Source organism: Polyodon spathula, chromosome 22, assembly GCF_017654505.1.
Source record: "Polyodon spathula isolate WHYD16114869_AA chromosome 22, ASM1765450v1, whole genome shotgun sequence".
In the NCBI taxonomy this organism is placed as follows: domain Eukaryota; kingdom Metazoa; phylum Chordata; class Actinopteri; order Acipenseriformes; family Polyodontidae; genus Polyodon; species Polyodon spathula.
Genome location: NC_054555.1, coordinates 28,199,388 through 28,215,011, shown reverse-complemented (window position 1 = coordinate 28,215,011; position 15,624 = coordinate 28,199,388). Strand labels below are relative to the sequence as shown.

At 49.6% G+C, this 15,624-nt stretch overlaps 2 protein-coding genes across 4 annotated transcripts in view; both read right to left on the bottom strand.

Annotated features, from left to right (window-relative positions):
* Window positions 1–8: 8 nt before the first annotated feature.
* On the bottom strand, window positions 9–9,765 carry LOC121297281 (malectin-like). 2 transcript variants are annotated; one of them, XM_041223516.1, is made up of 6 exons: window positions 9,192–9,765; window positions 6,569–6,747; window positions 6,236–6,412; window positions 5,918–5,975; window positions 5,101–5,334; window positions 9–1,978 (listed from the first exon to the last, which is right to left on the bottom strand). In XM_041223516.1, the coding sequence occupies exons 1-5, from the start codon at window positions 9,370–9,372 to the stop codon at window positions 5,102–5,104; spliced, it is 828 nt and encodes a 275-aa protein (XP_041079450.1). In that variant the 5' UTR covers window positions 9,373–9,765; the 3' UTR covers window positions 9–1,978; window position 5,101. The 2 variants fall into 2 exon arrangements, with proteins under 2 accessions (XP_041079450.1, XP_041079449.1); XM_041223515.1 differs by lacking the exon at window positions 9–1,978 and adding an exon at window positions 2,656–4,514.
* A 2,406-nt stretch (window positions 9,766–12,171) lies between these two features.
* Window positions 12,172–15,624, bottom strand: part of LOC121296968 (calcium-binding protein 1-like) — a 19,512-nt gene continuing 16,059 nt past the window's right edge. For both annotated transcript variants that reach the window (XM_041222943.1, XM_041222944.1), the window contains 5 exons: window positions 14,368–14,398; window positions 14,073–14,216; window positions 13,695–13,804; window positions 12,740–12,887; window positions 12,172–12,643 (listed from right to left, as the gene is read on the bottom strand). In XM_041222943.1, the coding sequence (XP_041078877.1) occupies window positions 12,618–12,643; window positions 12,740–12,887; window positions 13,695–13,804; window positions 14,073–14,216; window positions 14,368–14,398 (459 nt within the window). In that variant the 3' untranslated portion in view covers window positions 12,172–12,617. The remainder of the gene's footprint in view (window positions 12,644–12,739; window positions 12,888–13,694; window positions 13,805–14,072; window positions 14,217–14,367; window positions 14,399–15,624) is intronic.

The window sequence follows — 15,624 nt, the reverse complement described above, 5'->3', positions numbered from 1 at the left end:
GGCAGAGTGCTGGGCTGCAGTGTGGAAAGCCGTGGGTTTGAGTAAAGGAGCGCAGCTGCAGCGTGGAAGATAGTGGGCTTTGGTTTGTTTTTTAGTTACATTCACAGAATAAGAATTGTTTAGATAAAATAACACATTTATTAAAAACAAAACAGTCATCACTCATTGGGAAGTACCATGTGGCAAGAGAGAGTAAAAAGTTAGCAGAGAACTACAGCAGCACACAGTGCAGGACCACAGCAAGGCAGAGAGGAAAGGTGGGGTTTGAATAAAGATGCTACCAGACAGACTGTGGAGCCCCCTCCCTCCCCAGTCACACCACATCACACACTTGGAAGAACAACAAGACAATTCAGTGCTTCCACAGCTCAGTCGGTACCCTGGAAGTGAACACAAAGCTGGTAGGGTTGTTATCCTCAAACCTCACCAAACCTCGACAGCAAACAAACTTACATTATTAACTGTTGAATTAAACAAATCCACGTTGTCAGAAAATGCTTTTAGTAAACGCTCTTTCTGGTTAAATCATTGGGTTTCGACTCACCAAAGACAAGAGGTTCACCAAATCCATTGCTGTTTACAGGACTGCAGTGTTTCCATATAAAACTATGAACACACACCAAGCTCAGAGCAGATACTGTCAGGATCTCCTTCAAAGTATCCGGTTTGATTACATAGGGTAAGCAGCGCCCGTTTCAGGCAAGTTATTAAGGATTCCCTACTGCCTGTGATCTACAGGAATGGAAACCCAGGGGCTGTGGAACAGCGAGACTCAATGTGATTGGTCAGTAGGAGTTGCATGACAAGCTGCAAGAGGCGTGTTGCTTACGGAAGGGTGACGTGAACAGCAGTTATAATGAACACTTGAATACACACCGAAGAATACATTCTTTTAGAAAAGTTACTTTATTTGGGAGACGTGTTTTCTCACAAATGTTAACAAAAAAAAAAAAAAAAAAAAAAAAAAAAAAACATCCACACATGTAATTTCACTTTTTTAAAATTTAAATCACCTACGTTTTTTTTCCCTCACCCATTTCAATTGTTTTAAAATCAATTCCCAATTCCAATGTCCTTTTAATCAATTCCAACCATCACCGATTAAAATTACAAAGAGCAGCATTCTGTTAAAATGAGCTTCTCCCACTGGCTGAGCAAATCACAGGAATTAAAACGTCTAAAATATAAATTGCAATTCCATCAAAGGAACTGGAATTGGGAATTGTTTTTAATGGAGTTGGAATTGAGCCCTGCCCTGGTTCTAGGTTTGAGTAGCAGGGTTCTAGACTGTTCTAACACTCTGTGTAGGTGGTTCTAGGTGTGAAAATAAATTCAGACTGCAGACAGTTAAAGCACACATGCATGTACTCAAGGCATCTTTTTATGAACAATGGAGTCATGTAAAAATTTGTTGACTTTTTTTTGTAAAATCCTGCTAATATAAAATAACAAGGTCCCCACAGTGCAAAATTAACACCAAAAACAGCACTACCCCTCAAACCCAAGATCCTGAGAGAACATCAAATAATAATGATGTTCATAAAAATAAACAAAAACGCTATTTTTTTTTTTTTAAATTATACATTTCAAAGTAACGATGGAGACATTTACAGTAGCCAGCGTCCTCAGCGTGATTATCAGCCTGGTTAATAATCTGTGGTTAGCTGAAAGGAGAGACAACATGGCAGCATTTCTTTGGGAAAAAGCACTTTCTGAAAAGTTGTGATTAAAGCACCAATTAAAAGTAAAATAAAAATAAAAAAGAAATAAAAATGACAAATACTCCTACTGTCGCCAAAGCAAACACAAAAAAAAAAGTTAGAAATTATTTCAAAGCGGCATTATTTTGTAATCTACAGCTACAGTGTAAACAGGTGATCTGGGCACACTCAGTCTGGGCAGTGATTGGATCTCACATCCAGGAACGACAGACAATGGCATGCTGTGTCGGCTTGCGCTAATCTGGACTGGACCTGCACTGCGAACCCAAACAGAGACACCAGTCAGTGGCTGCTGGGAACTACTACAATCCCTCTAAATGTGCCCCTGCACAGGATTCGTTCGTTCTTTCCTGAACATTACAGGCACTGCACCCCAATCACCCAACCACTAACCCTGTGAAATAAGCGACAGCATTCATCTTGAAAAAAATTAATTAATGCAATTCAAAACACTGAAAAGAAGCATGAACACCATCACAACTGTTCTTCGAAGCTCCTTCAGGATAATAAATACATCTTGCCCAAGCTGCAGGTAACGTTTCTTAATTTTTACCATCCGTTACTTATTTTATTTGAAAAGGTGGCTGCCTCCTCAACCTTTCAAAACCCTGAACACTCTCACCATTTCCAATTCCTCTCTGGAGAGGACTCCTGAAAACTAAACCACTGGATCAGCCAAAAAAAACAGATCTGTGTCTGTCACTCGCACACACGCACACAGATCTGTGTCTGTCACTCGCGCACACACACACACACACAGAGATCTGTGTCTGTCACTCGCACTCACACACAAACACAGATCTGTGTCTGTAACTTGCATGCACACACACACACAGATCTGTGTCTGTCACTCGCACTCACACACAAACACAGATCTGTGTCTGTAACTTGCGCGCACACACACACACAGATCTGTGTCTGTCACTCGCGCGCACACACACACACACACACATCTGTGTCTGTCACTCGCACACACACACAGATCTGTGTCTGTCACTCGCGCACATAGACCCGCAGTCAAGCAGGACCGACACAGCTACACAAACGACGCCTGGCTGTCAATTATATTACAGGAGGTGGACAAAGTAAAACACATGCCACCAACACAGCAGGTCTATTTAAAAACCTTTGGACCAGACAGCAGCAGGGTGAGCTGTGTGGAAGAAACCAGTGTTTTGGAGAATGCAGTCCTCACTGTGCATAGCCTGCATGTGCAGACTGCAACTCAACTGAACATGCTTAAAAACACAACCACCCAGCTAGAAAACAGTCCTTCATTAACAACATGGCATTGCAATTATTATTTATTATTTAAAAAAACTATAAAATAAAAAAATGAAGTATTGTGTATGTGGGAGAATGACGGGATTCCCAAATCAAAGATTAAGATTTATTTACTGTACCGTGTGCAACCCAATGTAAAAAAAAAAAAAAACTAAAATATCACTAAGCTCTTTGCAAAAAAAAAAAAAAAAAAATTTCAATAAAAAGAAAAAAGAAAAGCACCCAAATTGACAGGGAGTCTGGTGCAGCTGTGGTATGGTCTGCAAGGCAGGCAGGCACAGCCCCTTGCAATAAAGAGGAGTTTGGCACGACTGGAGCAAGGCTTAGCTCTGGGGGAGCAGCCACAGGATGACGGATTAAGGCTGTCCACAGTCTAGGGGAGGAGGTGGCAGCTCCACAACATGGTGCTGTATGAATGTATCTATTCTAGAGCCAATACAGATTGACAGTCTATTCTATCTCAAAGCAGATACCCGACAGCTTTCAACCGTACCATAAGTAACTGGGCTAAACATCTGCAGTTCAAAGGTTGCACGGGGCTTTGGTGGCAGACTAGACTCTTGCACCCTCTAGAGGCAGGAAGGGGCAGAATTTGGGCTAGGCTGGCACGGTAGCCCCTGGAAGGACCCTGGTTGAGGTTAAGGCTTCTAGACAGACGCAGGGTCAAAGCAGCCCAGGAAATTCACTCGGTTTGGATAACGGGGTGTTTGGCGATAATCGAGGTTGCTTTGTGTGTCGTCAAATGGTATGGCAAGAGGGGGGCTGGGAGGTGGGGTGGGCTTGTAATCTAGAGTTTTTATACTGCAGTCCATTTCCATTCCCAAAAGGGCAATCGCTGCCTTACTGCTACAGGCAGAAAAAAAATAAGACAAAAAATAAATAAATAAATAAAACCTCTGTCTAATGGTAACAGTAACTGTCATCCAGTACCTTTTCCACTTCCCAGGGAAACATACCTGATAATGCAGGGCTGCAAGAGAGGCAGGAAAGAACGTAACAGAAATGTTTTTTTTAAAAAAACCCTGAACGTCCTGTTATCTTAACAACCCCACCAGGTAGAGGCAGCCAATAGGATGTGCTGGAGCAGACAGCCTGCCCACCTCTGCACCAATCCCACTGAGGAGAGCAGAGCAGGCAGGACCTCTTTCTTCAATGTCTCACAGCTCCTCGATTTCATTCAGCAGGTGAAGAGCCAACGGAGACGCAAAGGGGTCCACAAGCACTGTTCTGAAGGCATGGTTCTCTAGACAGCGACTTTCTCCGACTAGCAGACTTTCCACTGTATTCACAGCACATCATAACAGCACCATCAAATCACTTCCATAGACACAGACACAGACCATGCACACACACACACACACACACAGAAAGCACGTCTCCTCCCTCCAAGCAGACACTGTCTGGAAATCGGAATGCAGTTCAGGTTCCTAGTCCATGAAGCAGAGTCTAAGGGTGCAGCCAGCTGAAGCATCGCGGTTAAGGTGTCACTTTTCAATATCATGTTGTGAACTGTGTGTTAAAAAAAGAAAGACATGTAAAACTATGAGACAGGCCAGCGTGAAGTAGTCTGAACACACACACTGAGCAGCTCTATGGGTTTCTTTAGCGGTTGGGGTGGGGACTAAAGCAAGGCTACGTTCACTGGAGCAGAGCCACACACATTATTAAATTAGAATTCATTCTTTTTAGCATCGGATCGTCTGCCTGTGTTCCATATCTCATCCTGTGCAGGACAGTGCAGCACTGCCACACGAGCGCGCTCTGCTCCAGCACACCAGCCTGCATGGGACTGACACACTGCACCTCACCGGCTTCAACAAGGCACCCTGCATTAGCTGACTAAGGACACGCAGTATTGAGGGGAGAGGAGGGGAGGGAGAAACACACACAGACACACATGCACGCACGTACACACACACTGAGACACACACACACCTGTCCCCAGCTCTTCAAACCTCCACTTCCATGCTGTAACTCTACGCCAGCAAGTTTTCCCATTAGTTTTGATTTTCTTGTTCTCTCTCCTATATATTTCTTCTCCCTGCTGAGCCCAGCCCCCCTCCTCCCTCCTGCCCAGTCATCCCCCCATTCCCACCTCACAGGCGGCAGAGACAGAACAGCGTGGGAATGAAGACTCCGAACGACACGAGGATGGGGAACATGAGGCTGCTGTTGTCGGCTGCGTAGGGGTTGGGGGTACGGGGGCCGGACTGGACACGGTGCTTGGCGGCCGGCGTCGTCTTCCCCTCCCCTCCTTCCTCATACTCCTCCTCCTCCTCCTCTTCCTCCTTCTTCTCCAAGCCCGGGTGAGGCTGCAGCTTGGGCACGTCTGGGAGGAGGCAAGAAGACAGACGCTCACACATCACATCCAGGGAGATGCACGGGATCACACAGAACAACCTGCAGGCTGAACACTGACACACTGGCTCAGGTTTGGGGTCGGAGAGGATGTATTGTGCCTTCACACTATTGTTGGCATGCATTGGTGCTGATGCATAGTGTTGTGTGTGCCAGTACGGGTAGGCAGCAGTTTTACTGCCAGTGGTAAGGACCGCCAAGACAGTTCAGAATACTAACATCTTGGGACAGACTGTGCTGGGATCACTGAATTATCTTCTCCCTCATCGTCAGCTGGCCTGAGGCGGTCAAGATGCTGGTGCTGCATTTCATTCACGTCAGGAGGATGCTCACTGGTGTTATGATTTTAAAAGCCGAGTTTACGAGTTTTATCGTAAACATCTGGGTTTAGAAAGATCCCCCTCAATAAGGACTGATCTTAGCTGAGGAATAGTGCTGATCAGTGTCTTTGAAAACAGAGAGGCAATCCAGAACGAGAAAGAAAACTGAGAATCCTACAGCAATTGAGTCCCAGTTTCCCCAGCACCCCGCCTCTCTAATTCCCAGTTACTCACCTTCCACGGTTCCCTTCATGACGTAGAGCCCGCACACCTTGGGGTTGTCGTAGTAACCCTGCAGACAGACAGACAGACAGACAGAGGTTGGTCAGTGGCAGTGAATAATTTTGTGAATGCAATAAAACACTAACACCTTGCATTTGTTTAAAGAAGGGAACAAGCAAGCCTTTAAAATAATGTATTGCCTCTCACTAGCATAACCATAGTGAAAGCACAGCGAAGCATAATAAAGCACAGTGAAAGCATGGCAAAGCAGAAGGCAGCACTGGAAAGCACAGAGAGCCATAGCCAACAGCCCATGAGCGAGGGACTGACCTTAACGAACTCCACAGTGAGCTTGCCGTTGAAGGTGGACACCTCTCCGTTGACGCTCAGCTTGCCCTTGACGATGCTGAAGGGGATGATCTCGTCGTGGGCAGTGCTGTGCCCCACCTTATCAAAGATATCCAGGTCCTTCACCACGAAGTGACTGTTCAGCTTCACATCAAACACCTGCGGAGCAAGGGAGGGACACACAGTCTGAATCAACAGGAGCCGTAATGGTTTAAACCACAACTATCAAACACGGAGCGTATCAAACCCTGGGATGACAGAATGCCGCTGACCAGCGAGAGCCGTCCAGCTGTGGCTGCTGCTCTCTGAGCCTACCTTCTGCTGGGACTGTGCGAAGTAGACCTCGGCAAACTTGAGCACCACCACGTACTCGCCCTCCTCGCGGATGGGCACCTCGTAGCTGAAGGAGTCCTCGTTGTAGCGCTCCGTCTGGTACAGGATCTGATCCTCGGGGCTGGAGCGTAGGATCGGCAAACGCATGCCGTAGTCCGAAGCTGCAGGGTGGGTGAAGGGGAGAGTGGAGAGATGAGGGAAGGAGGGACGAAAAGGGAAAAGGGAAAAGGAGAGAAGCAATTAAGAGTCGCAATCACCTACATCTTTTTTGCCACCATTGTTTAAATCACTATTTCCGGCTGCTTCCCGAAATGTCATTTTTAACTCTGAAACGGACTGAAACAGCCACACTTGTTTGCCACATGCTGTCCAGCCCTGGTATTCAGCACTGTAACCAAGGTGAATGCAAATCAATCACCTCCCATCGCTGTGCCCGCTTCAGGGCACTTACTGAAACACAGCTCACCCAATACCTGTCCGCCTGACGGGACTTAAGGCAGCCTTTGCACACTGTGATGCGTTAGCTGCTGTTCCTTTATTATGGATAGCTCACTTTGCACTTTCTCAAATAAAAGATAAATAAATAAAAAAAAAGTCACGCATTTGCACAATGGGTGCTAGCATACTTCTGTATTAATTTTCTTCAACATAAAGATAACACTGCACCTGCTATTCAAGGCAGACGCAAATGTTCAGTGCGAACTGCACTCTCATGCAAGTCTCAATGGAGCTGCATGCAAGGGGTTACCAGCTACACTCCTTTCTTTTCTCTACGCATTCCTTCATTTTTTGGTGGCTCTGAACAATGGGAGGCTTTATTTAGGACATGGAGTGGAAGCTGCATGCAAACCAAAGCATTAAACAAGCCTGCAGTTCAACTGGAAAAGAGTGAAGGTGACAGACGCAGCTTACTCAAGGTCCTTTTGTCCTTTAAAAAGCACAGCTTTATTAGCCTTGTGATAACGTAATCTTCCACACCAAAGAAATCATGCACGAGAACTACAATATACTATCTGACCATGTAAAAGGGTACAGCTTGGGTTATTCTTGGATTGTTGGAATAGTTTATCTAAATGCAGCTGTAAGCTCAGTGTCCTTCAACAGGCAATGCTTTCTCTGTGGCCGCTGCAGTGAATTGTCACCAATCCCGGGATTTCTCTCCCTCGTCCCGCTTACCTGGGTGGCACTGCAGGAGTGATTCAGTCTGCCTGTTTCAAAAGCAAATGGAGAGCAGGACAGAACAGAGGGGGCTTCTAATATACTCACTTTTTGTATTATTGCTGAGTAATTAACTAAATGAATTACTCCCTCTGAGACTACCTATTAGCAAAGCTTCTTCCCTTCGAACTCGCACCATGAGACGGCTCCCTCCAGTCCAGGGCAGACTTGAGACAAGGACACTGAACTGCTCCCTCACCCACTAACATAAAGGGTGCTCCCTCCAGCCCAGGTTAGACGGGAGGCTTGGAGACTGAGCTGCTCCCTCCCTTTTTAAGCTCACTTCCAAAGGCAGTATCACATGCATCGTTCATTACATCCTGGTTTCAAATCTGGGACCACCGCCACCCTGATACACACGCGCACACACACACACACACACACACACACACACACAGTGTATTCGAAACACTGACAGGAAGTTACAGCAAACGGAGGCCACGGAGTGAGAGCTGGCAGAAGAACTCTGAGCTGAGCGTGTGTGTCTCAGACCGTGCGTGTGTGTGTGTGTGTGTGTGTGTGTGTGTGTGTGTGTCTGGGCTCCAGCTTTGTGATGAAGCACAGTGACAGAGCCTCACTCCTGCTCTTTGCATTGTGTGAGATGTTATCAGCCACTGCTGAAGGCTCTTTAGATACAGAACAATGAACTACAATACAACTAGCGCCTCCCACTCTCCATTTGATTAAGTTGCTAGACTAGATGAACAATTGGAGGATGAAGATGGAGCTTTAGCTCCGACACTTTCATACAGAACCCGAGCAAATTAAAGCTGCAGACTCTTGTCTGTTTAAAAGGGTTTATTATTATTATGAATTATTATTATTTAGGTGCTTTTATTTGTATACAGATTGATCAATTAGAGAAGGGAATGCTGCTTTCCTGCGAGCCTCTAAATATGCAGCCAAGTGGGGAGAGGTACTGGTCTGGGCTAATGCTCCGCCTCTCTAGACAGAATACCGGGTGAGATTTAGGCTGGGTGCGGATAAGCCTGTAACACGGGCTCTCTGCAGCAAACATGAACACGCCGATTTGCTGTCCAGTGACCTTTCATTTCACCGCTTATCACCCGTCATACTGAAGGCTTTCCCGTTACCACTTGATGTACCAGGGGCATGTGGGTGCAACGAGGTGCAGGGAACGGGGTTAAAAATTATACCGACAGCTTGGATCAGTTTCCTCCTCGTGATTCCGCTCAAATACTTGCGTACCTTTAAACAGTCGAGTATCAATAACGCGCACGGATGCTTCACCGACACAGTCCTCCTGCGCACAGCGACCCTCGACTTACCGCCGACACCGGGACAGCGACTCGTACAAACCGGCTGTGGCGTTTTCACATCACACTAGCCGCCCTCCGCCCCCGCTCTCCCGCCCGGGTTCACGCACCTTTGCCGAGCTTCCCTTCCAGCGGGTCCTTCTTGTACTGGATCCCGTGCGCGTCCGTGTGCGCCTCTCCGCCGCAGTTAACCGCCCAGATGACCCGGTCTGCCAGGCTGGGCACCGCGGCAGCGGCACCGCAGAGAGCCAGCAGCCCGGACAACAAGCAGAGCCCGGCCGCCTGTCTCATCTTCCGCGCCGGCCTGGGGACGAGTGGGTGCTGCAGCGGTACCTGTCCAGCGGGAGCGGGGAGGCTGGGGGGCTCCGGCGGTACAGTTTCCAGAAAGCGGCGCTTCTTCACACGCAGGCAGCTGGACTCCGTGAACCGGGGGGGCTGTCACTCGCTACTGCGATATCAGCAAGGAGCTTGTGAAACCTCGCACCCCTTCATACATTACAAAATGTTAATTTAAAAAATAAATACTAAGTATCTCTGTGTGGGGGTCCTCCGGCCGGCGCCTGCTCCTCTGCCGGTGTTGATTTCGTTTTTAACGGATTGCAGCGCCGCTGTTTGGGTCGCGCCTCCGCGTTGCATTGAGTCTGCGGCGGCTTCACTGGCGGGGACACCCTACCCCGGTGCGCGGGTGACTGATAGCGCGGAAGACCAATCAGGGAGCCCCGCCGGGCGCCTGTGTAATATTAATGAGGACGCGTCCGTTCGAGAGCCACGCTGGCCAATCCGGCGACACGCGGGGTTCCAATTGCAACGAGTATGTTAATGTGGTCGCGAAGCTCGACCAATCGGCTACAGCGAGGGGCGGGGTTCTTGCCCCGCAGCCGGTTAGGTTGAGAGAGACCTGGCAGTGGATTTATTTTCCGCTTCATTCCTGAACCCGAGACCACAAGCGAGTCCAAAAGACATGCAACGTGTCATTGCGTCAGAGGGTAACTTTCTACCTGCACGGCGGGACAGTCCGGCTCTCGCCATCTGTGTAACATGGAAACGGGTAGTTTATCGTGACTATTATACATACAGAGACCGTAACTAATCATTACTTTGTGTGCGTGTGTGCTGACCGTGTCACCGAATCACCCCTGCAGTGACAAAGTGGTATAGTCCAGGCTTGTCCAATCACATGAATCCAGCGCAGCGTGCGGGCGGTGCAGTGTGGGATTGAAAGGCGTGAAATGATTGAAAATGTTTCCATAGCAACCGAGACGCCAAGTCTAGCCTGACGATCAGGACGCTCTGTGAGAGGTATTACTGGCAACGGGGGTCCCTTTCTGAAAGAACCCCTATTGATATCATTATAGACCTCTGCAGAAGACTGAAGCAGCGTATCGTCAGGTCTGCAGACGGAGCTGCTTCCCCTCCAGCTGTGGAAGCGCTTCCAGTCCCAGTCTTCCTCAGATCCATTTTTTAAAATCAATGATTCACATTTTTGTGCACCTACATTACCTTCTTCTTTTTGCTTGTACGCACAAGGTTTACATGATTAAATAATAGTTGTTTCAGTGCAGTAAATATAAACTGGATGCAATCTGCCATTGCTGTCTCTTGTGTGCAGCTCGCTTGCATGCTCTTGCAGACGCCCTCCATTGAAACGTTGCGCTGCAATTCCGCTTACCTACCAGCAGAGGGCAGTCACCTCACACCGAGACACGAAGAAGCCGTTTGAAAACCATTAGCAATGAAAATATTAAGCACTATACTACAGCAGCACAGCTCAGGTGCCTGCTGTGCTCGCACTTTTCAATAGACATTCCTTTGTATTTCCCTGCTAAAAAGGTGCGCTTTGACACAGGATAAAAGTGCGGGGTCCGCCTACACAAACCCAAATGATATCACTTGCAGATTTACAGAGGGGAGCAGTACAATGGAAATTCATTTTCTGGTTAATTTCATGACCTTCAGAAGTTCAGCAGTTCGGTCTCCATGCCTCAAGCCTGCCCCGGACTGGACCGGTGGAACAATATTCCATTACATATTTTTTTCTATAATATTTTTATTCTTGAATGTACTGTTTAAGATAACGCAGAAACGCCGTGTTGAGAATATTGTAAATCTAAACCATTGTGAGGATGCAATGCCTGCTTAAACCACTGGGTGGCAGCAGCGCTTCACGACGAGTGAACAGCGTGCAGCGCAGCGGTTCCGGATGATCTTGCCTGTCAGGTTCGCCTGCGCATGGTGTTGTGACAGGAAACAGCTTGAGTGGAACAGAGAGCCTGGAACAGGTGCTTACTTTTATAATCCATTTGTTAAAGGTCAGTTTGATCTGGTGTCATTCAGAAGATTTATTTGCATCCCTATTTTACAGTATAAAAGACAAAACTGTTCAGCACTGCAGTACCAGACACAGGGCTGGAATTTCATTGTTGCAGGTTGGTGGTGTGTAAACAGAACCAGTGCATCAGATTTGCTAATGGGTTTAGTCTTCTGCACCCGATTCTGTGTGGTTTGAGTCCTGCAGCGCCATCCAGGGTTCAACTGCCAGTATTTCTTAAAAGTTTCCTGAAGTTCTCATTTGAGTTTCTCCGCAGCATCCCGGACCACAGGTGGAGTGAAAACAGATCAGACCCACAGCACTGCCTGCCATTTACCTTTATTATCAACTTGTACAGTTATAATAACAAATGAATCTAGGCATGCAGCGCACACACTTGCAGATTTACAGACACACACACACACACACACACACACACACACACACACACACACACACACACACACACACACAGTGCATTCTCACGCCCGCACACACACTCACCCACGAACACACTGATATAGACATACATACACACACTCGTGTACACCCACGCGCACCAAGTGACAAACAGAAACTGTCACACACGCACCGCCAAAGACAAGCGCGCCCGCACACAGACTGAGAGACACACACTGGTATAAATGTGTGTTCACGCTCGTGCCACACAGTCGCACACACCGACAACATGGCGCGGAGTCCCCCACGACACACACTGTTCCCAACATACACTACTATATGTCGTGTATTGTATGACATGAGCCATGTGGTGGCCACCCACGCGCACCAAGTGACAAACAGAAACTGTCACACACGCACCGCCAAAGACAAGCGCGCCCGCACACAGACTGAGAGACACACACTGGTATAAATGTGTGTTCATGCTCGTGCCACACAGTCGCACACACCGACGACACGGCGCTGGATTGGCAGAGTGACAGCCCCCTCCGGCCCGACAGCAGCTTCCAGGTAGAGGGTGATGTACCAGGGGGACTGGGGGCCCCTCAGATACACACAGGGATGGCGAGGGCGGGGGAGTGCAGGTGGCGCCTGGTCGCTGCACGGAGTTCCCCGGGTCGCTTTTCTCATCTGGTCTTCCAGTTTCTGCAGGTAGGGGGCGCTCTCTGTCCCTGCGGCCAGGTTTGATCAGAGGGAGAGAGGGAGAGATGGGGGAAGGAATGGGGGAGCCATACCAGTACGTAAACCAGTTTCTCCCAAGCCCAAACCCTCAGCGTGACATCATCCTCACAAACTCTGCAGACAGGGAGGAGAGAAACGGAAATTCGATGACAAACGTTGTCGACTTCTTGTAGTATTTTGTAAATGCCGCAGCCCTGTGGAGAGTCTCACCCTCGAAGTCCACGTGTCCGTCCCCGTTCAGGTCTACGTCCCTCAGGATCTCCTCCAGGTCCCTGTGTCCCACCTGCTGTCCCAGCAGCTTCCTCGTGGCGTCCCGCAGCTCCACAGTGCTGATATGTCCGTCCCCGTTAGTGTCAAACTGAGAGGGAACACGTTACAGGGGACAGATGGGAGCATGAGAACACAAAAGAAAATCGAGGAAACCCTGCAAATCGCATATCAAAAAATACTGAAAAAAACGAAGCGTTTCGGCTTAGCATCTCCTTCATCAGGGCACAACTGGCAACCTTGTATCCATTGCCATAACAAGCAAATTAGCAATCAATTAGTTAATAAAGATAGAGGATTCATTAAAGCTAATTGTATTAGAAAGAGTGACATGATTAAGGATTATTACACACACCATAAACAAACAGCTAGGCAAGCCCACGCTCTCCTCGTGGGGGTATCTAGAGCACGGCCACACCATCACCACTCGTCTGCTGCCTCTCCTCTCTCCTCTCTCCTCCCACAGTGCCCTGTCCCCTCTCCCTCCTCCCTCTGCCCCTCCCCTCTCCTCCCACAGCACCCTGTCCCCTCTCCCCCCTCCCCTCTCCTCCCACAGCACCCTGTCCCCTCTCCCTCCTCCCTCTGCCCCTCCCCTCTCCTCCCACAGCGCCCTGTCCCCTCTCCCTCCTCCCTCTGCCCCTCCCCTCTCCTCCCACAGCACCCTGTCCCCTTCCATCTTCCCTCTACCCCTACCCTCTCCTCCCACAGCACCCTATCCCCTCTCCCCCTTTCTCTGCCCCCTCCCCTCTCTTCCCAAAGCGCCCTGTCCCCTCTCCCCCCTCCCTCTGCTCCTCACCTCTCTTCCCAAAGTGCCCTGTCCCCTCTCCCCCCTCCCTCTGCCCCTCACCTCTCTTCCCAAAGAGCCCTGTCCCCTCTCCCCCCTCCCTCTGCCCCTCACCTCTTTGAAGGCGTCTCTCAGCTCCTTCACCCCGATCATGTCCGCTGTCTCTGCCAGGAGCTTCGGTCCCATCAGCTCCACAAAGTCTTCAAAGTCCACCTGGCCGCCCTCTGCAACAGAAGAGGAGGAGGAGGGCAGTGCGCTCGCACACTCTCGGGGTAGGAGTGTTCACATTGAGAGAGGCGAGCAGCAACACTCGAGGGCTGTTTCTGAACGTCTCTGACTCACACAGACAGACCCAAAGACACGCACACAGACACACAGAGAAGCACACAGGCTCACACAGACTCACACATACTCCCAGACAGACTCACACAGACAGACACAGACTCCCAGACACACAGGCTCACACACACTCTCACACACACGCAGACTCACGGTTCATGTTGATCTGCTGGCTCAGCTCGATCAGCTCCATCTCAGTGGGCATGTATCCCATGGTTCTCATGCAGTTGCCCAGGTCCTTGCAGCTGATGAAGCCGTCACGGTCCTTATCAAACTCCTTGAAGGCCTCGCGCAGCTCTTAGGGGGAGGGAAAGGGGGTGACTTAGACACTACTGGCCTCTCCTGCAGGGTTAGGGAGAAAAAACATCCTGCAGACACACTCACACAGACACACACACACACACACTCACACAGACACACTCACACACACACACTCACACAGACTCACCATCGAGCTCCTCTGGCCTCAGCTCTCTGTCCTGTGAAGAGAGTCAGGGAGAGAAGGTCAGACAGTAATGGAAGGTACCTGTGTGTCTCTGTGCTGCTTCAGCGATACAGCAGGGAGTGGTGGCACACCCCTCCACACGGTGACACGCCCCCTCTCCACACGGTGACATGCCCCCTCTCCACACGGTGACACGCCCCCTCTCCACACGGTGACACCCCCCTCTCCACACGGTGACACGCCCCCTCCACACGGTGACACGCCCCTCCACGCGATGACACGCCCCTCTACACAGTGACACGCCCCTCCACACGGTGGCACACCCTCTCCACGTGATGACACGCCCCTCCACACGGTGACACGCCACCTCCACACGGTGGCACACCCTCTCCACGTGATGACACGCCCCTCCACACGGTGGCACGCCCCCTCCACGCGATGACACGCCCCTCTACACAGTGACACGCCCCTCCACACGGTGGCACGCCCTCTCCACTCGATGACACGCCCCTCTACACAGTGACATGCCCCTCCACACGGTGGCACGCCCTCTCCACTCGATGACACGCCCCTCTACACAGTGACACGCCCCTCCACACGGTGGCACGCCACCTCCACGCGATGACACGTCCCTCCTGTATAGCACATGTATAGATGATACCTGCAACAAATTCATTCTGGATCAAACAGGCTTTACTAAATCGCACTGGTTCCAGTATCTTAACAGTGGCAGCCCAGCCACCTGCACTGGTTTAAGACCCCTCTGTGTACAATACTGGGGTTCTGCCCAGTACAAATCTGTGCGGCTCGGTCCAGTTACTCTAACTCAGCCTGTACTCAGTGAAGCTTTACCTGCTCTACTCCCTCAAGCTGCAGTATAATCACAATAAAAATATTAAAAAATATATACAAAAAAACCTTAATAGGCATAAACATATCCCATGCAAAAAATCAATAGCTGATAGATTGTTGTGCAATGCTCTGGGCTGTTCTTCTGTAACACTGGGACGCTGTACACAAGGGTTAGAGAGGAAGGTGCAAGCCAGCTCGATGCAGCAGACAGACAGGGGTTACAGAGCCAGGGCAACATGCTCACTGTCTACCCTCGTCAGCTGCATGAGGCTCACATACACATGCACTCGGCACACGCGCCAGGTCACACTGCACACAGTCCAGGTTCACCTGTTTGCACACTGGGATCAGAACCCACAGTGCTGCCGGAGGAGGAGGGAGGGAATGCAGCAGAGTTCGACACACTGC

Coding starts and splice junctions, on each gene's coding strand:
- LOC121297281 (XM_041223516.1), bottom strand. CDS start 9,372: ATGAGACAGGCGGCCGGGCTCTGCTTGTTGTCCGGGCTGCTGGCTCTC. Junction 6,413..6,568: donor TCGCACAGTCCCAGCAGAAG/GTAGGCTCAGAG, acceptor CTTGCTCCGCAG/GTGTTTGATGTGAAGCTGAA. Junction 5,976..6,235: donor TCACTGTGGAGTTCGTTAAG/GTCAGTCCCTCG, acceptor GTCTGTCTGCAG/GGTTACTACGACAACCCCAA.